This window comes from Pteropus alecto, unplaced genomic scaffold (genome assembly GCF_000325575.1).
Source record: "Pteropus alecto unplaced genomic scaffold, ASM32557v1 scaffold41, whole genome shotgun sequence".
In the NCBI taxonomy this organism is placed as follows: domain Eukaryota; kingdom Metazoa; phylum Chordata; class Mammalia; order Chiroptera; family Pteropodidae; genus Pteropus; species Pteropus alecto.
Window position 1 is genome coordinate 2,021,411 of NW_006430464.1, and position 20,012 is coordinate 2,041,422.

At 59.3% G+C, this 20,012-nt stretch overlaps 4 protein-coding genes across 18 annotated transcripts in view; 3 read left to right on the forward strand and 1 right to left on the reverse strand.

Annotated features, from left to right (window-relative positions):
• DBP (D-box binding PAR bZIP transcription factor) overlaps positions 1-3,919 on the forward strand; it is a 5,849-nt gene extending 1,930 nt beyond the window's left edge. For both annotated transcript variants that reach the window (XM_006905057.3, XM_025048600.1), the window contains 2 exons: positions 1,509-1,720; positions 3,384-3,919. In XM_006905057.3, coding sequence (XP_006905119.1) covers positions 1,509-1,720; positions 3,384-3,599 — 428 coding nt within the window. In that variant the 3' untranslated portion in view covers positions 3,600-3,919. The remainder of the gene's footprint in view (positions 1-1,508; positions 1,721-3,383) is intronic.
• A 138-nt stretch (positions 3,920-4,057) lies between these two features.
• SPHK2 (sphingosine kinase 2) lies at positions 4,058-12,259 on the reverse strand. 14 transcript variants are annotated; one of them, XM_006905058.3, is made up of 7 exons: positions 12,014-12,259; positions 10,880-11,034; positions 7,441-7,915; positions 6,507-6,656; positions 6,336-6,430; positions 6,140-6,255; positions 4,058-5,748 (listed from the first exon to the last, which is right to left on the reverse strand). In XM_006905058.3, exons 2-7 carry the CDS (start codon positions 10,916-10,918, stop codon positions 4,653-4,655), a joined length of 1,971 nt encoding a protein of 656 aa, XP_006905120.1. In that variant the 5' UTR covers positions 10,919-11,034; positions 12,014-12,259; the 3' UTR covers positions 4,058-4,652. The 14 variants fall into 14 exon arrangements, with proteins under 14 accessions (XP_006905120.1, XP_015447662.1, XP_015447668.1 ...); XM_015592176.2 differs by having other exon boundaries at positions 10,880-11,125; XM_015592182.2 differs by lacking the exon at positions 12,014-12,259 and adding an exon at positions 11,817-11,972.
• Positions 12,260-12,283: 24 nt separating this feature from the next.
• On the forward strand, positions 12,284-16,038 carry RPL18 (ribosomal protein L18). The gene is made up of 7 exons (XM_006905059.3): positions 12,284-12,432; positions 13,647-13,733; positions 14,031-14,138; positions 14,544-14,642; positions 15,053-15,176; positions 15,340-15,409; positions 15,921-16,038. Exons 1-7 carry the CDS (start codon positions 12,430-12,432, stop codon positions 15,994-15,996), a joined length of 567 nt encoding a protein of 188 aa, XP_006905121.1. The 5' UTR covers positions 12,284-12,429; the 3' UTR covers positions 15,997-16,038.
• A 742-nt stretch (positions 16,039-16,780) lies between these two features.
• FAM83E (family with sequence similarity 83 member E) overlaps positions 16,781-20,012 on the forward strand; it is an 8,977-nt gene continuing 5,745 nt past the window's right edge. Inside the window, exons 1-3 of the mRNA XM_025048833.1 lie at positions 16,781-18,665; positions 19,111-19,277; positions 19,462-19,629. Coding sequence (XP_024904601.1) covers positions 18,035-18,665; positions 19,111-19,277; positions 19,462-19,629 — 966 coding nt within the window. The 5' untranslated portion in view covers positions 16,781-18,034. The remainder of the gene's footprint in view (positions 18,666-19,110; positions 19,278-19,461; positions 19,630-20,012) is intronic.

The following is a 20,012-nucleotide window of genomic DNA, read 5'->3' on the forward strand; positions in this document are numbered from 1 at the left end:
ACGAGGGGCGGGGCTGCGAGACACCGGGGGCCTGTCCGTGGCACTGGGGCTGCGCGCCTGAATTCTGGACCCCCTAGTTGAGAGATCTCGGGAGAGGAGATCGAATTTTGTGTCCCTTACTGGATCAAGGACTGGGTCCATAGGAAGGGAGGGACTTAGGACCCCAAATTCCAGAAAGCTTGCCCAGCGGGGAGGTAGTGTGGACTTTTCTGTGGGGCGTGGGGACTCGTGAAATCGGGACTGAGAGCCCAGAACACCGGAGTTGTTTACTGGGGAATGGACTGCGCCCCATATTCTGGGCCCGGAGTTGGTGGAACTGAGATAGGACCGGAACTCCTGTGCCCTCTACGGGCGTAGGGGGAGGGCTGGGCACAGACTTATGTTTCCCCACACATAGAGACTGTCAGCTCTGGTTCCTGGGTCCTTCACTGGAGAGGGGCTAGGGCCCCGGGTCCTGGAGGAAGAAGGTCGAGGATCTTCACTCTAGGTTTTCCATTGGGGCGAGGGCCGAGCTTCCTATATTCCTGGGAGAGGAGGGGCCCCGGATCCCAGAATTGTGTGTACCCCAGTGGTGAGGGGACTGGGGCCCTGGGGAGAAGATCGAGGGGGCCGGTTCTCCTGTGTTCCCCAGAGAGCAGGGGGGACTGAATCTTTGGAGGTTGAGAGGTTCGAGCTGAGAGACCCGAGGGATCGAGAGGAAAGGTGTGCTCCCTCGGGCACCTTGGGGTCGGGCTGCAGATCGGGGATTCCTGGACACACCTGCCACTGGTCCGACCTCCGGGCAGAACCAGGGCCCTCCCCTTCCCAGCCGCACATTCCCGCGCCACGTGAGTCCTCTCCTAACCTCCTCCGTGCTTCGCGCACGCGCGGTCACGCGGGAGGGGGCGGGGCCTAGGGAACGTGAGGGCTCCTGTGGCGGCGGGGGGGCGGGGCGGGAAAGCAGGCGCTGGCACGTGACTCGGCCCTGAACCTGTGTCCTCAGCTGGCCCCGGCTTGCTTGATCTTAAAGGCACAGGCTGCCTGCCTTTCCTCTTGAACCAACCTGGAACCTCAGCCGTTTCCATTTCTCTTCCTTGACTCTTGAGAGCTAATAGTTCTTAAGAGGCTAACTTTTCAGTGCATTAAATTCCTTCCCCTGAGCAGCCAGGGGTCTAGGCTTTGGTCAGGGATTCCGTAAGGATTCAGGCTAGACTGTGGGAAAGAAGCTATCACTGTGATTCTGATGGCCTGAGGTTTTACAAGTAATAGCCCAGACTACTTAGTCAGGTAATGAATGCTTGGGCTTTAGTTTCCCTGTTTGCAAAAGTGGAGTTGGTGCCATGATTTCTAAGCATCTTTGTGGGGTAGGAAATCTTCCTATTTTATGTTAGGGACGTTGATCCCTGGCAAGCTTTATGTTAGACCACATAAGGACCTTTCTTATACTGGATACGATATCTGAGCAGGGGGTAGCCTCCGGGAACCTCCTCTTCAAAATAAATACCGGTGATACATTTTATTTCTCCAAGGCCTGACCTCTCGGGACACACCCAGCCCTGTGGACCCAGATACTGTGGAGGTGCTGATGACCTTTGAACCTGACCCTGCTGATTTAGCCCTGTCAAGCATTCCCGGCCATGAAACCTTTGACCCTCGGAGACATCGCTTCTCAGAGGAGGAACTGAAGCCTCAGCCCATCATGAAGAAGGCGAGGAAGATCCAGGTGCCAGAGGAGCAGAAGGTGAGCGCTGCTGGATGTAGGACACGGGCCTTGGCTTGCACAAGCCCCACAGCCGGGGATGGCCCCTTCCTCACAGGAAGGCCTCGGTTCTCACTTGGCTTAGCGCTCAGGTTCACCTACAGCCAAGGATCAGCCCTCTTTGATCGTGGAGCTCAAGGGGGCAAAGTGTTGAGCTTGATTTTTGAAGATGGTATTATTATCGTAAGATGCAGACTCAGCCGGCCCTGCTAGGCCTGGTGTACAGACCTGGAGCTTTTCCTATCAGCTGGACCGAAAACCCTCTGTGGGGTGGGCTTCAGGCTCTGCTGGGCACGGTTGCTAAGGACAGCATTTCTTAGCAACGGGGTGTCAGTCTGTCTCTTCTTAGCAGCCAACCGGGCTGGGGCTGGTCCTTTGATCTCTGATATAGGACATCCTTTGTGGCGATTGCATCTGCCTAGGGTGCAGACTTTGCCAGCCCTGTAGGCTTGTTTCCTGGGTCTGGACTGCCTCATTGGCAAGAGGCCTCAGGTTCCCATTAGCAACCAGGGCCACATTCTGATCTGAGGTGCTTTGGGCCGTGGCTGCCTCTTTTTGACGTTTTGCCTGTCCAAGTTCTGGGGGCTCTCCCAACAAGAGATGCCTGGGTTTCTCTCACAGGACTTTGCCATGCCTTCGTATAAGACACAACTACTCGAAGCAGCGAGGACTGGCCTGCAAACCAAATCTTGACCAGTAGTTTCTTCTGGCACAGGGCCTTGTTGCCAGGGACTAGATTTGCCCCAGCAAGCTGAAATAAGGCTTTAATTAGATGAGGGTCAAGAGGCATCTTTCAGAGCTCTGGGTGCACCCTAGTACTAAGACGTGGTATTCCCGTGCAACCAAATTCCAGGACTAGGGCACCCTAGACATAATCATGTGGGGAGCTCTCAGGACAGCCCCTTTGCTAGGGGACAACTCTTTTAGCAACCAGGACTTTGGGCAGGAGGCAGCTCTTTGGCTTCTATTTAAGGCCAGTGAGTCTGAAGCCAGCTGCAGGTATTGGGACTACTTAGACCTTACTTTTGTTTGCTGAGGAGGGTTGAGGTTGCCTTAGCAACCAAGTCCAAAGGGACCAGCTCTGGTAGGATTTTATAGAACAGCAAGCCGCATCACTGGGGAGGCTAGACTTTCCTTAGCAACCAGGACCTGGAAAGGTGATGTATAGGGCAGTGTTTTTGACCGGCAGCCCTCACACCCTGAAGGTCCTGTTGCTAGGAAACAGTCAGCCTTAGCAACCAGGAGCTAACTGCGGGTCCTTTTTCAAGTGAGGAGGGTAGGGTCTGCTTTGCACAGTGGAGTCTGTTAAAGCCCAGTTACTTGGGGTGGGAGGCTATCTCATGTGTTAGCTATTGCTAGGGGCCTGCTCTCCTTAGCAACCAGGGCCCTAGAAGGGCAGATCCTTGGGTACCCATCCCAGGGGGGACCGGGTATCATTTAGGCCCCAGTGCTGGGTAAGAAGCCGCCCTGGAAGCCTTTCAGATTTCCCTGGGTCCTCGAAGGCACAAGCGAAGCTGCTCCCCCCACCCCCCCTTTTTCTCTTCCTTGAAGGCACAAGCGAAGCTGCTCCCCTCCCCCATCTTTTTCTCTCGCTGTGGCCCGGGCCCCTCTGAACCTCAGTGCGTTTCCACCTCCGCACCCGCAGGACGAGAAGTATTGGAGCCGACGGTACAAGAATAACGAGGCAGCGAAGCGGTCCCGCGACGCCCGGCGTCTCAAAGAGAACCAGATATCCGTGCGGGCGGCCTTCCTGGAGAAGGAGAACGCCCTTCTGCGGCAGGAGGTGGTGGCCGTGCGCCAGGAGCTGTCCCACTACCGCGCCGTGCTGTCCCGCTACCAGGCCCAGCACGGAGCCCTGTGAGGCTGCCCCACCCCCACACCCGGCGGGGTTCGCCTCTGCCTCGCTCAGACTTGCGCCCTGACGCCCTCTTCCCTCCCCGCCCTGTGGCCCACGGGCCGGCCAGCTGGGTACCCCAGGGACGTGATGATGCAGATAAATACATTTATATTTTTAAGAAAAAGCGAGCCTTCCCCCTCCCTCGAGGGAGCGGGGAGGGGGCTCTGTGTGTGCCCCCGGCACGTCGGGGACCCCACCTTCCCACCGCCTCCGTCAACACGATCCTGAATAAATCTTAATAACCCCAGAGCCAGCTGTCGTGGGGGAGGAGGCAGCTCCCTGGCCCCGGTTCAAGGCCAGCGGGTCACACTGGCCGCAGGCCGCGGGCAGGTCTGGGCTTCCCGCAACGAAAGCCAAGAGCTGCTGTCAGTGCGGAGTCTGACCACTCCCCTCGGCTGCCGGATGGAGGAGGTGGCGAGGTCTGAGGAATGAAGCGACTGCCTTTATTGCATAGACCTTTTCAATTGCTTTGAAGATCGGGGTTCGGGGACGCACTGGAGACGGAGGACGGAAATGAACTTCCCCGCCCACACCCGCGGGGCGGGGGAGGGGGAACTTTAGTGCAAATCCGAGCGTCGGCCGGGGAAACCTGCCCCGCCTGGGCCGACTGGCCAGTTAAGTGGAGGCACCGGAACGGCCAGGGCGAGCACCCGGCTCTGACTGGCCAATTAAGTCCTCTCCCAGCCCGTACGTTCCAGGTCCCGTCACTGGACGACGCGTTAATGCAGCTCCGCCCTCAGCCGACCCGGCCTTCAGCGAGGGTCAGGACTGAGCCCCCTCCTCATTGGTCAGGCACTCTACCTTCCAGGGAAGCCCACTTATCTGGGACCCCGACGGTCTCCATCCTCTGAAGTCGGGGAACCCTCCAGCATCACCTCTGACCCTCTGGGGGACGGGCGCAATCCTGAGACAGGGTTAACGTCCCTGCACGTGAGGACTGCCCCCTAACTCTAGCAGCCGTGCCCCGCCCCTTGGAATGTAGGCCCCGCCCCTGGCGGGCTCCAAGCTTCGTTAGGTTCAGGGATTCCGCCCAGGGCAGCCCGGAGGACCCGTGATTAGGGTCCCGAGGCCCGGATGCATCTGCGCCTGCAGCGGCCCGTACTCCACCTGCTCCCCGTCCACCGTGAGCACTCCGCGAGGCGTGAGCGGCTCGAGGCGGAAGGCACGGGCCGCGGCATAGCCCAGCTGCGGGCAGCCCAGGCTGAAGTGGCTACCCCTTTCCATGGCCAGGAAAAGGCGCAGCAGCGTAGCCCGCGAGATGCCACTGCGCACCCAGCACAGGTGCACCAGGCCGTCGTCAAAGCGCGCGTGGGGAGCTGCCACCAGGTCGGCACCCAGATGGCTGGGTGAGATGGCCAACATGAGCACAAAGTCCCCCTCCAGCGTCACCCAGCCTGGGGGCAGTGGGGTGCCCAGAGGAGGAAGCAGGTGGTCTGGTGGGCCCCCAGTAGAGATGGCTACCGGGTCACCGTCAAGGGTGGGAGGCAAGAGCCCGGAGGATGCTGGCATTTCCGGGGACCCCTCGGTGATGGGCGACAGTAGAGCGGCCTTGGGAGAGCCAGGGGGCGAGGGCAGCAGTGGGTCTGGGGACAGTGGAACATCCCCAGCCCCACCCCAGTCCGCAGCCAGCTCTGGGCCCCCACCGTTGAGGGCCAGGATGGGCAGTGGTTCGGGTGAGCCAGGGGAGGCCAGGGCAGGCTGAGGAAGGGGCAGGGGCAGGTCAGACACAGAGCGATGCAGGGGTGAGTGGGCCATGGGTGGGACTGGAGCCGGAACCAGGGTCAGCTCTGACTTGGCCCGGGGCAGGCCATGGGCAGGGGTGGGCGAGGCAGGTTCCACAGTGGCAGGGAGGTAGGAGAGGCGTCCGCAGTAGGTATGCAGTGTGGCGAGGCCCAGAACCGTGCCCAGAGTGAAGCGGGCACTGCCCAAGGCCCTGAAGCGCTCGCTCTGGATGTCCACATCTGACACAAAGCCCCAGGCCACAGACAGGAAGGAGAAACAGCGGGACCCGGAGGCCAGCGTCACAGACATCAGGTCCAGCGGGCGGCCACCACCCCGGCAGAGCAGCAGGGAGCAGTTGAGCAGCAGGTCAATGCCTAGGGCCGGCTCAAACCTTCAGAGCCAGAGAGAGTCGACACAGTGAGAATGTAAACAGACCTGGGTGACAGACAGCGTGGGGAAGGGAGGAGAGACACATGGCCTGGGGACCAGGAAGGCCATGTCCCTGGGCCCGCCCACAGCCATTCGGCCACCTCCAGGTTGGACTCTCCTTACTAGGCCAGGTTCCCTTTCAATTCTTCCTCTCCACAAGCATTCACTGAGTGTCGCCTGTGTTCCAGGCACAGCTTTCTAGGCACTAGAGATAAAGCTGGGAACAAGACCAGCAAAAATGCCAGACGGATCGACCTGACGGTAGACTGGCAGACGGGGAGAGGAGGGGGAGAGGTGCCGGGTCCCGGCTGGCCCACCCTCAGGCTCACCCGCGGAAGGAGCGGTCCACCTACCCCCCAAGCTGGTTCACGGCTCCAGCCAGCGCGTTGCCCGAGCCACAGGGGAGGATGCCCACGGGCATCTTCACAGCCTCTTCCCAGTCGGGGCGTTCTAGGAGTCCGTTCAGCACCTGGAGGGCCGGAGACCAGACACCTGGGTGCTAGTCCTGGTCTCCAAAGTCCCCCCAGGGCCAAGGGGCTCCTGCCCTACCTCATACAGCAGCCCATCTCCCGAGACCGTGACGATGGCATCCCACTCCCTCAGGCTCAGCCCCTGGACAAGCTCCCGAGCGTGGTTCTGTCGTTCTAAAGTGGGGAACCAGGAGGTGAGGCAGGCTGTTCCCCCTCCACCCCCCACCATCCATCCTGATGCCACCTTTACCTGTCTGGATGAGGTTGAAGGACAGCCCAGCTTCAGAGATCATCGGCAGCACGTAGTTCTTACACCACTGCCAGGCCAGGCCCCGCCCCCCAAAGGGATTGATCAGGAGGAGCAATCGGGGCGGCCTTGGCAAAAGCTGGGCGGTGATTTCTGCAGAGAGAGGAGAAGGAGTCCACAAAGGCCAGGGGCCCAGGCTCCTCACCCCAGAAACAGTAACTGCAGACAGCACGAGGGCTGGCACCGGAGCCTCATGGGAGTTCAAAGTTGTATTTCTCCTGGGCCTCACGTGTCTAGGCCACCCCTTTCTCCCAGGTGCTGAGACAAAGGGCTTGGGTGTCTAATCCCCGTTCCCTCTGGACCCATGTGTGGGAGAAGGGAGGAGAGCTGTGGTTTCCACTTTCCTCACCCTGAACACCTGCATGCCAAGATCAGGTTGCTTCACTGTGCAGACTCCCACCCTGTCACCACCCCTTAGGGCCGGCCCCCAGGCAGCCCGCAGGATCCTGGAGGATTGAGGAAGTCCCACCAGATGAGGACACTTAAATCTACCTTCCTGCCACCCGAGAAGCCTTTGTGCAGGCCTCTGCCTGAGAGCCTTCTCCAAACCCCCACAGGCTAATGTTTTAGATGCCACCTCTAAGTGCCCCGGGTGGTGACTGATCACGTCTCAGTCTGCTGCTCTCATCAGCCCGAGTGCCTCTGACTCATCTGTGGTCAGGACCCATGGAAGTGGGGGGAGGGGACGGGGACAGGAACCCAGTGAGAGGGCAGCAGACACACATCATGTTTCTCAGCCTGCGACTTTTCCTCCTGCGGCCCCTCCCCGTCTGCTCCCACCCGTCCGACAGACACGCCACACACACGCGGAACAGTGGAGGCAGAGATGCCCAAAGAGGGAGCTCCGCGGAGACCCGAAGGCGGCCCAGGGGCTCACCGCCGTCCCCAGGCAGCGGCAGTCCCCGCAGCAGGCACGTGAGGGCGGTGGCCCAGCGCTGGGCCTCAGCACGGTTCCCCTCGTAGGTGGCTGCGCCATCCGCACGGAAGGTGCGCGTGGCTCTGCGGCGGCCCCCGCGCCGGCCCCTCGGGTAGGTGTAGATGCGGAAGTAAGCTGCTGAGTCGGAGGCGCTGCGGCTCCGCAGGGTGCAGCAGCCCGAGACCTCGGCCAGCAGGACCAGGCCACCCCGGGGCCTGGCTTCAGGCTTCGGGCGCAGCCGCTGCACGTGCAGGGCCTGTGGTGTGAGAGTGAGGGCGAAGCGTGGGCCTCGGGCTGGGTAGGAGCCAAATTCGCCATGCAGGACCGGGGTGCTGGCAGCCAATGGTGGGGATGGTGGCGGGGCCATGGCCTCGGCCCTGTCCAGGGCACTCCTAGGCCTGTGGCCCCAGCTCCAGGTCAGCTCCTGGTCCAGCCTCTGTGGGGAGGAAGGAGGGCAGGAGTCAAAGTCTGGGACCTCCATGGCAGCTGGAGGGAAGCAGGGGCAAGGCCTGTGGACAGGAGACAATGAGGGGGATCACAGGTGCACCAGAGACAGACAGGCCCGGACAGGTGTGGGGAGACCCTGAAGATACGAGAGATCAGTTGCACAGGAAGGCCAGAATCTTGGAGGGTGTGCACCCAGCCATGCAAACATTCATTCATTTATTTATTTTCCATATAGTTACCCAGTACCCTCTACGTGCCAGTCAGTGCCAGGCCCAGCAAACACAGCATGGAACAAATCAGACAAAAATCCCTGCTTTCACGGAGTCTATAGTCTAATCAGAAGACAGAAAAACAAGATAAAGTAAAATATCGTGTGTTGGATGATAAGGGCTTTTGGGGGAAATAAGGCAGAGCAGAGAGATCAGGATGGCGGAGATAATAGGAAGAAAGAGACATGCAAAGACACAGAAAAACGACACACGTCTCCAGACAGAGAGAGTAACAAGAGAGAGACGCTCAGACACAAAGGAAAAGAGGGATAAGCCCTGAGAGCCAGAGAAACCTTGAGAGAAGGAGACAAACGGCTTCAATGAAATGAGACCTAGGACGATGAAAGATACTTAGGAGAGTAAGCGTTTAGTGCTCCGGGAGACCCTCTGAGGGTCAAAAAGACGAGGGAGAAAAAGGCAGCAGATAGGAGAGGCAGGAGATGTAAACACCAAGAAAGACTAAGGAACGGATGTGACACGGAGGGGCTAAGTGGTCAGAGCCAGAAGAGCCACATGCAGGCACCTGCAAGGGTCAGGGGCCAAGAACTGAACTCAGAGGACTGACCTGGGCGTCTGTCTGGCCGCCTGCTCTCCAGGGAAGGGATGGGAGCCGCACCAGAGGTCCCCTCCCCAAAGGCCCTCCCCCTGTCCTCTGCCCTGCTATTGCCTCCTCCTTCCTGCTCACCTTTGTTCCCCAATGCCCCACCCACCTAGCCACCCGCCAGTCCTGCCCCTGACCTCCCCCAGGAGGGGAGCTGCCCCAGATACACCCCCATAAGTGGACGCTCCCTCAAGCCCCACTGCTTGCTTCATATCGGGCTTAGACACAGAGCCCTAGATCTCCCCGAGTCCTGGGCCGGAGCCTCTGGCCTGGTCTCCATTCTCTCCATTTCCCAGGTATCCCAGAGCTGGACCTGGGTCTCTATCCATAGGTCCCCTCAATCCATAACCCTGAGTCTTTGTCTCGGGTTTCCCCGGTCCCGGGCCTTCACCCACCACCTCCGATTTCCACAACCCAGTCCCAGACCTGGGTTTCCATTCCCGGATCCCTCAGTCCCGTTCCTGGTTCTCCATCTCCATCCCACATCCCTGGTACCCCAGTCCTGGGCCTGCGTCTCTCCGTTCCTCTTGGTCCCCTGGTTTCCCAGACTCGGGTCCCTGCCCAGCCCCCGAACCCTCCTCACACGCCGGGTCCTCCTCCAGGCTGCCCCTCAAGTCACCACCAACCGCCCCCAGCTGACCCAGGGGTGTGGGGGGGAGTGTGCATCCGCTCAGCCAATGGCCGCGCGGCCAGCCTGAGCCGCACCAATGAGTGCGCGCGGGGGGCGGACCCAGACAACTCGCGAGTTTGGCGCAAGGGCCCGCGCCGGGAGAGCCGGAGAACTGGGCGGGGCATCAATCTCGCGAGATCAGTCGCCATTGTAAGTCAGGGAACACGCGCGGCAGGGGCGGCACCGTATCCCCACGACCAGCGATTATATCGCCATCCTTGTTGAGGGCAAGTGGGCAGGTCCCAACCATCGGATTTATAAAAGAGAGGGGGCACGATGGAGGTCTTTAGCTGCAGATAGACTGATCCTAATGCAGGTAACAAAAACCCAAAGTTATGCAAAGGGACTTAATAAAAGAGGCCTAGAGAAGCAGAGTCAGAGGCAGTAAGAGACTTGGAGAGTATTGTCTCTTATTCAGATAGAGCCAGAGAGAAAGATGCAGAGAAAAGCAACGATACGAAGACAAAGTAGAATTAAGAATGTGCGAGGTAAGGATGCAAGAAAACCCAGAAAATTAAAGACATACAGAGAGAGACGGAGACAGACACTAGAATGAAAACCAGGGAGAAGAGGCTCATGAATTCACAAATGATCGATTAGCCATAGGAATTTAATGTACAGCATGGAGAACATAGTCAATAATGTATTAACTCTGCATGGTGGTGACAGATGGTAATTAAACTTGTGATCATTTTGCAATGTATACGAAGTCGAATCACGTCGTACACCTGAAATTGATATAATATTGTATATCAAATTTTTTCAAATGTCAAACAATTTATTTTGGGCTCAAACTACAGCAGAGGGAGGATGACATACACATCTGCCTAGTGAATGACTCAGTTACATGGCAAGACAGAGACACAAGGAAGGATGGGAGAAACAGTATCAGAGAGACCTCTAAATCAGGAGAGACGTAAGGAGAGAATGTTGGAGGCCCAGAGACTGAGAGGAACCGAGACGAAGAGACAGAAAGCAAAGATGTTGGCAGATAGACAGAGAGAGGCAAAGACATGGTGAAACCCAAAGAAATCAAGGCAAGAATAATATCAGACCTAGAAGGAGGCAGAATTGTAGGGAGAAACACATGCATAAGGACATAAGGACAGAGCTTGCTAAAAACAGTTAAGTGGAAGAAGTTCATTTATTGCCAAATAATGTACTTTGTGTTTAACTCAGAGTAGCGACAGCACCAGGTACGTGCCAAAGAAAGACCCAGAGAGTGGGGGACAGAAACAGGGAAACACGGCACCTGAATTTGGGACCCTGGCAGACAGAAAGGCAGATATACCAATCAAAGAGGCTGGGACACAATAAAGAGACCAAGTCACAAGAGACAAGGGGAACAGGGACAAGGAAGATGAGTAAACTGTCTCATGGTACCGTGATCTTGACTTTCAGAGGGACTCTTACCTGGTCTTGCTGCTCCTGTGCTTCAAAGTGTCCATTCATCTGCTGGCCCGCTGCTGTGTTACCACATCAGCAAGACCCTGGCCCTATGCTGGAGGCCATGGGAGGGTGGTGTGGACAAGGAGTCAAGCTTCACTGTTCAGGCCTGGCCTTTGGCTCTGTGGGGACGAGGTGAATAATTCAGAAATTCAAGGGCAGACTACAGGAGACCAGGCTGGATGTGCTTGAGGCCCAAGGGGCAAGGGCTCCCTGGGAAGAGAGAAAAGAGGTCAGCTTTGTCACTGCCCCAGCCAGTTCATCTTGTCTCCTCTGATAAAAGCCAATAAACAGGGATGGGCCCTCATTTTTCTTGAGCACTTACTATGTGCAAGACGCTGTAGTAAGCATTTTTAGTAACCTATATAACGCTGAAAAACACCCTGCGTGCCAGACCTATCGTCATCCCTTTTTTGTAGATAAGGAAAGTAAAGCACAGAGAAGTTAAATGACTTGCTCAAGGTCACACTGTTATTAAGCAGCAGAGCCAGGATTTGAATTTGGTTACAGATGGCATTGCCTTCTTCCTATGTTTCGACTCCTCCCTGCTCTCATCTTCCTCCTCTTTCTAGGTCTCCTCACCCCCGGGGTCTCTATCCCCCCCACGCTGGGTCTCTGTCCACTTCCCCTCTGTGTCTTCATTCCTCCTCTTCTCTGAATCTCTCTCTCTTTCTAAGTCTCTCCAACCCTTCTCCTTCAGTTTTTACCCATCCCCTCTCTCTACTACACTCTCCAAGCCCGGGACCTCAGCGTGCCTCCCGTGCACTCCAGGACCGTGCACATCTACCACAAGGAACCCGCTGGGACACTTGATTCTCTCTGACTGGGGAAAGCAGCCCCGAGGTGACAGAGGCTGAGGAGGGGTCAAGGCAGGGCCATCTTAGGGCAGAGGGAGAAACGTGACCTAAAACGTTGAAATCCTGGCTGCTATAGACTGGGCTGCTGCAAGATCTCGAGTCAGACCGCAAGAAGGACTCCCCGACCAGTGCCCGCGCCCGGAAAGCGCAGCACGAGATAAGGCAGAGATCAGCCTAATAGAAAGGAATGCGGTCAGCGGTTTTCCGAAGGTCTGGGTTTGTCCCGCCTGCCCCGCCTCCTCACCTTCAATACCCGGCCCGCCCGGTCCTCCAAAAGCCACAGAGAGGCCGTCGGCTTCGGGCCAGAGCGTCACCGCGCGACAAGGCCTCCTAGCTCCGCGCGACATCTCTCTCGCTCCCAGATCTCTTTCTTCCGGAAGACTATCGAAAACGGGGACCGGGTAGGGCCAGAGAGGCCCAGACGTGCTGGCCTTTCCCTCCTTGACGTAGCCCTCTTTCCTCTTTGGTTGTTCCCCGACACCTTATTCGGGAAAAGCCCATCTAGCTGGAGGTCCGATTCACCATAGAGAGACCCGCGTCGCGCTAGATCGCCGCGTCGCGGCCTTGTGACGTCACGGAGGCGCCGCTCGCGGAAGGCTTTCCCCGCCCACCCCGGCTCCGTTCTCTCTTTCCGGACCTGGTGGAACAGAAGGCGCCATCATGGTGAGTGCGCTTCGCGGCGTTCGGAGCTCGGCCATCCGCCGCCATCCGCCGTGGCCTCGTGCTGGGGGCGCGCCAGAGGGAGGCAGGGGTTCCGGAGGCGTCTGAAGGAGGCGATTCCCGTGGTGGGGGGCTACCCGGGGGACCCAAAGACCAGCATGGGTCAGTCATATCAGACTTCAGCTCCTCCTGTATTTTCATTATAGCGCCTATTGAATAGCTGCCCTAATTAAGTTACCGGGTGGCTGAGTGATAACGACCGGCATCAAAATTCCGGGAAGTGGCGGAACCGGGATTCGGACCCAAGCGCTGGTCCCACAGTCATTTTTACCTTTGCTCCCTCTACCCAGAGTTGTCACTCTGCATCCTGGAAAGTTGGGTTCTGGGGGGTGTCGAGCGTCCAGTGCCCGGGTTTGGGGGCAGACAGGCCTTCGTGTGAGTCTCAGCTCCTTGCCCACCCGGAGACCTTGCTTTCCCAGCCCGTGCCTCACTTTCTCCATCTGTTCATTGGGGACAGTAATTGTCTCGTATATTTGAGTTTCGGAAGAAAGAAGTTGTAGGACATATTCGCCATAGGTTTTTGCAAATGTTAAGTGTTAGTTCAGTGGGAGCTGTTAATAATTAAGTACTTTACAATGGATAATGTAGTCTAAACAGCCTCAGGAGAGCAGGCAGGCAGGGAGTGGAAATGGTGAGCTTCCCAGAGTTTTCTTAGCGCTAAAGTGGGAAACTACCTCATGGGGTTGTTGGTTTCAGGGCGTACATAAAAGATCATTCTAAACTGTTTCTGTACGGACTACTTTCTAAATAAAGATTCGTTATTGCTTAGCGTCTGCCCTTGGTGTAAATGTTTTTCGTCACCCTCCATGTGTAGGAGCAAGTACTGGGAACTTAAACACTTAGATTGTTGAAAAATACGACTTCTGGAGTTAACACTTTTTGTGGAAATCATTTGACGGCTGCGTTAAACCGTTTCGAGGTGCTGTTTTCTCATGTGCTGAAGATTTTGCATATAGAATTAGCCTCTTTTTGCAGAGGGGTCATTTGAGGCCCAGAGTATTGAAGTGACTTCTAGAGGCCTCCCGGTGGTTGGACTGTCTCCTTAGAGCCTGGAGCTCTAGCTCTGTCTGGGAGATAAGTAATACTTGAGGATGGTCAGGGGTGAGTGACCCAGTAGATCATACGCAGCCACCATGTCTGTCCCCTTCACCCTGCAGGGGGTCGACATCCGCCACAACAAAGACCGAAAGGTTCGGCGCAAGGAGCCCAAGAGCCAGGACATCTACCTAAGGCTGTTGGTCAAGGTGAGGAGGGGGCCTGAGGCCCTTGGGCAGGGCCACCCCAGCACCGCAGCTCCCGGGGGCTCGCAGGACGGGGTCTGCCCCAGAGCATCTGGCAGTTCAGTGTTTGCAGCCTCGGGGCTGTGCACAGCGAGGCGCTGGGGAGGGACCCTGACCCGGAGGGACCTGGGGCAGCTCTCTCCCTAGAGCTCTGTGGGATGGGGGACAGCCAGGAGTCATTTGGTTGCCGGTTCCTTAGAAAGTTGGGAAGGGGGAGTGGGCCACCCCGGGTTCTCATTCCTCCCCCGTCCCACCCCCCAGTTGTACAGGTTTCTAGCCAGACGGACCAACTCCACCTTCAACCAGGTGGTGCTGAAGCGGTTGTTCATGAGTCGCACCAACCGGCCGCCTCTGTCCCTTTCTCGGATGGTGAGGGGCTGCTGGGGGCTTGGCCAACCTGAGGGGCAACTGGGTCGGATGTGGAGCTAGGCACCGGGAGGGCGGGCGGGCTTGGAGCTCCGACCCTCGGGCTGTAGCCCTAGTAACGGGGATGTCCATCTGGCCTGGCCGCCTGCTTGGTTTTCCTTTCCGTTGTGAGGTGGGGGTGGTTCCAGTGGCGTCGTGAGCGCTTTCTGAGACTTCACGTCCTAAAGTCGTACAAGTCAAGGGCACTACAGGAGCAGCCTGCAGGCACATCTGTGCTCACCTTTTCTTGGAGGTTCCCCGGGCCTAACCGGGGCAGGGGGGCAGGTTGGCTCAGGCACCACCATTGGCCCTGGAGATGCCCGAGCAGTGGGGTCGGCTTTAAACACCAGACATGCCTCTCCCCCAAAGATCCGGAAGATGAAGCTTCCTGGCCGGGAGGGCAAGACCGCCGTGGTCGTAGGGACGATAACGGACGATGTGCGCGTCCAGGAGGTCCCCAAGCTCAAGGTGAGTGGGCAGGGGCCCAGCACAGGCCAAGGGTGGAGTCGAGTGGACCTGGGTCGTCCTTGGGTGCTGGGCCCTCAGTCTCGCCTCCCTGGGGGCTGCAGGCCTGTCACCCGCATTGCTGAAGGTCGTATCCCTGGGCGGGCCCCTTCTGGGGCCTTGTCGACGGTGCTGGCTCTTGAGCCAGACAGCCTGGATTCGAATCTAGATTTCTCCGTCGCTTTGTCGCCCCTGGACACAGTCCTGGATCTCTTTATGCCTCAGGTTCCTTACTTGTAATGGACGTGGGTTCTAGAAGTGGTAAAAACGGCTGTCGTCAGCTCAGGAAGCTCTCCTAGTAGGTGGGGGTTACCAGGCCGAGCTGGGGGCTGTGCAAGGGCGCTCTGACCACACTTGTCCCCCGTGTCCCGCAGGTGTGTGCACTTCGTGTGAGCAGCCGCGCCCGGAGCCGCATCCTTAAGGCCGGGGGCAAGATCCTCACCTTTGACCAGCTGGCCCTGGACTCCCCCAAGGGCTGTGGCACCGTCCTGCTCTCCGGTGAGGGACACTTAGTGGCGGGTACCCAGTGCAAGTCAGCCTCACCTCCCCCCAGGGGCTTCTCCCACCCCCACCGTCACAAGCAGCCTGAGCCCTAGAAAGGGGCTCCTTGCAGGAGATGTGGGTGCTGGGTGACTGCCTGACCCATCCCTCCCTTCTCTAGGTCCTCGCAAGGGCCGAGAGGTGTACAGGCATTTCGGCAAGGCCCCTGGAACCCCGCACAGCCACACCAAGTGAGTATACCCAGGCCCGGCTCCTGCGGGACCCTGCCCTGCCCGTCTGGCCTTTGCCTTGCTTCCAGCTGCTCTGTTTCTCACTAGTTTAGCCTCATGCCTCCTTAACCTGCCTCCGCCGTCCCCCACCCCCCCCACACACACACCCCGCCATCATACCCACTTTTTTCAAGACTTGGCTTAAAGCCGTGCTGCTCAGGGCATCGAGCGTCCTGTGCAGCCAGCATTACAGGTGCAGGCTCTGTTTAAGGTCGGCTTGGCACCTTCTAGGTGGGGCCTGCATTGTTCCCAGCCCTGGGGCATTCAGGGTAACGACTCCCAGGGCCTGGGCTCTTGGCGTCTTCACTTCCTGTACTGCCAAGGCTTTTACAGCAGCCCACTTCGTGTCACCACTGACGTTCCTTGGTGTCCCTGTGCTACTGTTAGAGCCAACATCATGCTACTCTGAGTCCCCAGTATGCACTCAGGCCCTTACCGGGGCACACTCACGCTCCTTCCTCTCCCTTCACAGACCCTATGTGCGCTCCAAGGGCCGGAAATTTGAGCGAGCCAGAGGCCGTAGGGCCAGCCGCGGCTACAAAAACTAACCCTGGATCCCGCCTTGTTATTAAAAAGATTTTGGACGCTGACGGTCCTGTGTGTGTATTATTGGGGCATAAGATTGGGAGAGAATTAGAGCCTGTGGGCCAGAATGCATTTGGCTTGGGGAATTGCACACCAAGCACCCATCTGTATAGAGACCAGCCCTTCCAGCAATGGAGGGGCTGGGCAGAGGCTTCCAATCCCAGGTGCCTGCCCATCCCTCTGCCTCAACCTGCAGGCGCCCTCTGGCGGTCTAGGTGTGTGCTCTGCTGTGTATTTGGCTGGATGCACCTGTTGGGACCCTCCTCCCTGCGGTCCCATAATGCAGAAGCCCCGCCTCTTTTCCAAGAGTCAGGTGTCAGGTGATTTCTGCACCTGCTTAAAGAACCGAATTTCCTATTCTTTCCAGGCCAGCTCCGGACTGGGTGGGGTTTGGACAGGGCCGCCCAGATGGCTGGATGGGTGTGTGGGAACAGGTGAAGCACTCCCCTTCCCAGGGAGCCCGAGTCTGGTGGGCTGCTGGCCTCTTGGGCAAGGAGCCCCGTGAGCGTGTGCTCCAGGGTTGGGAGCTTTTAGTGCCGGGGGCCCTGCACCCCAGACCACGTGAGACCTGCACAGGCCCTCCCCTGTGTTTACACAAGGGGCTGGGTTCCCTGGATCCCAGTCTGAAACCTGATGAATGAGGCCAGACTACCGGAAGCAGCACAGAGGAGAGGAGGTCTCCAACCCCCTGACCAGACTCTTCCGGAAAGGCAAGAAGAGGGGAGGGGGTCGGAGAGCTGGGTGGGCGGGAGGGGATGGGGACCGGGCCTTACTCCTCTTCCTTCTCTTTGCAGGGCCCTGGAGGAAGGGAAAACCAGGGTCCCAGGATTGGGAGGAGGGGCTGCTGGGTTGCATGGACGGGGTCCCGAGGTTGGGTCAGGAGCCTCAGAGGGGGAGTGATCCTTGAGGTTAGGCCATTAGGAGTAAGTGGACAGTCAGCAGGAGATAGTGGGATTCAGGCCAAAACCCAGACCGAGGTTAACTCGGCCAGGGATCAGTGCAGGTCAGAGCAGCCGTGGGGCAGCCGGTCCCGGGGCCGGGGAGTTCCCAGTGGCCAGTGAGTCAGGCCCTCGTTCTAGACGGGCTGTGGAGTTCACCGGCTGGCTCCATGGTAATGACCCCCCGCCATGGAGTGCAGCCTCTGCTGTAGCGGCCTGAGCCGGGGTGCAGGCTCAGGGACAGGGTCCTCCATCCGCAGAGGATATTGACCCCATCCCCGAGCTGGGTAGGGCGGTGCCAATGCTGAGAGCTGGAGTGCATTTCTTCAAGCTGAGAGGAAGGCTGAAGAGGTGGCACCCAGGCCGGCCAGCTGTCAGGAGACAGAGCTGGGAGCTCCGTGGGGCGGTCAGATACTGAGATTGTCAGCCAAAGCAACCCATGTCTTTCAGGCAATTGGAGAGACAGCCGGAGAGGGTCAGTTAGACGTGCTGTCAGCCAGGGGCAAACGGCCTGCTCATTTGGGTCAAGGACATTCGGGTGGTTGCAGACAGGCAGACAGTCTGTTCCCTGGAGACGGTCAGGCAGCCGGCTAGACCTGAAGGGTCCTGAGCCCGCTGAAGGGTCAGCTGGGGCCTTGGGGCATTGCGTGGCCAGCAGGCCGGAGCTTGTCGTGTGCTGGAGCAGAGATGGGCAGCTGACAGGTCACAGAGTTTAGAGACTGTCAGGTGGTCAGTGTAGCCCACACGCAGGGCCGATCGTGGGTCAAGCAGCCCATCAGAGACACCTGGTGGGAAGGTCAAATGGCCGGCCAGTCACGGCCGTGGCTGGAGGTTGGCGGGAGGTCGGCCTGAGCAGCCCACGCATTGGGCGCTCAGTCATTTGGGTCCCTTGTCAGGACAGTCAGAGACAGCATTTGAGTCATTTGGGCTTTCTCAGGGCCCTAGAAGCCTTGCATGGCCGCATAGAGTCGGCCTGTCAGGAGCCTGGCCAGATGGTCAGTGCCCCCGGACGCGGCCAAACTCCACACACCCAGCCTCAAGGCTCTCCCACCTCGGGGCCCCCATGGCGGCCTCCCAGCTGGCGGCGCTGGAAGGGGCGGAGCCGCGGGCGGAGGACCCGGCCCTGACCGAGCGCAGCCCCAGCTTCCTGTACTCCGAGGGCCAGCGGCTGGCGCTGGAGGCCCTGCTGAGCCAGGGCGCCGCGGCGTTCGGGGCGTGCGTGCAGCGCGAGGGGCTGCGGCCCTTCCTGAGCGCGGACGAGCTGCGGGGCCTGGCGGCGGCGGCTGAGGACTGGACGGCAGCCCAGCGGGAGCCCGGCGGGGCAGCAGAGGGAGCCGACGCCACCGCTGGAGACTCTGGCAGCCTGACTTACTGGCCGGGACAGTCTGAGGAGCCGGTGCCCACGCTGCGGCTGGGCTGGCCGGAGGACTCGGGGTGGAAGGGCATCACACGGGCGCAGCTGTACACCCAGCCACCGGGCGAGGGCCACCCTCCCCTCAAGGAGCTGGTGCGCCAGGAAATCCAGGCCGCTCGCAAGGTGGGGCCCCGGGGGCAGGGGGGCTCAGTGTCCGTTCCCCAGACCCAGACCTGGGGGTGCGCGTCCTCTGGGGCCGGGGCACTCTCACCCAGGCCCTCCTGGGACTTTCAGAGCCACTCCCCTGGAGCCCCGAAGCCCACATGTCCCAGGCCACATCGTCATCCTTAGATATGAGGGTTCCCACCCTCTCCCCAAGAGCTGGGCCCTCTTAGACATCCATGCCCCTTGGACCTAATTATGTCCCACCCCACCCCATGCCAGGCAGGTGTCGCCAGGAAGGGCCCAGACGGCCCCCGTGCAACCCCCGCCAGCCCATTTTTTTATCTAACGGGCTTCTCGTCTGCCAGCTCCCACGCTGAGGGCCTCACGGGGGTTAAGGTATAATCCTCACCAGGGCCCTGTGAGCTCGGGACTTGCTATGCCCATTGAGGACATGGGGAAACCGAGGCACGGGAGGTTAAGTCTCTTGCCTGTAAGTGGCCGAGCAGGGACTTGAACAAGGCCACCCGGCTGGTGAGTCCAGGCTCATCACCCCTATCTTTCTGCCTGCAAGATCCAGGCCCCCTTTTACCCCCAGCCCCGAGCTGGCCTTGGTGGCCTAGTGGGCCAGCCCTCCCACCCTGGCGCCCAGGACTCCCCTGAGGACCCAGGTGTGTTGCCAGCCACAGCGCTCTGCAAAGGCACCCAGCTCGCCAGTCTCAGCGGCAGGGCTGCCGTGTGGTGTCACAGCCCCGGGGACACCATTCACCATTGCAGACGTGTGGTCACGGTGACAGTTTTCCAGCAGTCAGAGGCCGGGGACTCCAGGGACGGCCGCCTTTTCCCCACTCGCATGGAGGAGTCGTGTGAACATCCCATGGAAGCCAGGCCTTTAAACTCCACCCCCAGGGCCCCACCCACTCAGTGTCCCCCGAGCCCCAGGCTCCACCCACAGCCCCTCTCCCCACCCCCAGCTGGTGGCCCTGGTCATGGACGTCTTCACTGACCCGGACCTGCTTTTGGACCTGGTGGATACCGCCACCCACCGCTGGGTGCCCGTCTACCTGCTCTTGGACCTCCAGCAGCTCCCCGCCTTTCTGACGCTGGCCCAGCAGCTGGGGGTGAACCCCTGGGCCACTGAGGTGGGGGCCTGGCCAGAGGGACCTCCAAGTTCCCATTGCCCTAGCGCGGGGGGCAGCAGAGGCAGACCCTTCCACAGGGTCCTGGGCCATTGAGATAGATGCCAGCTGAGAGGGTCCCCCGAGATCTGATGCCCAGGGCTTTGGGAAAGCTAGGGTGAGCCTTCCCACTGGGGTCCCTGAGTTAGGGGAGTCCTGAAGAGACCCCCTGAGACCCGAGACCGGTGGCTCTGGGGAAGCTAGGACAGACCCTCCGACAGAGTCATGGGCCCCCCAGGTAGGACAGGCCTGGAGGGTCCCCCAGGTGGAGGCCTATGGGGTTGGCCTGAGCAAGGGTGTACGCCCCCTGCCTCCCAGAACCTGGACGTCCGCACGGTGCGGGGCTG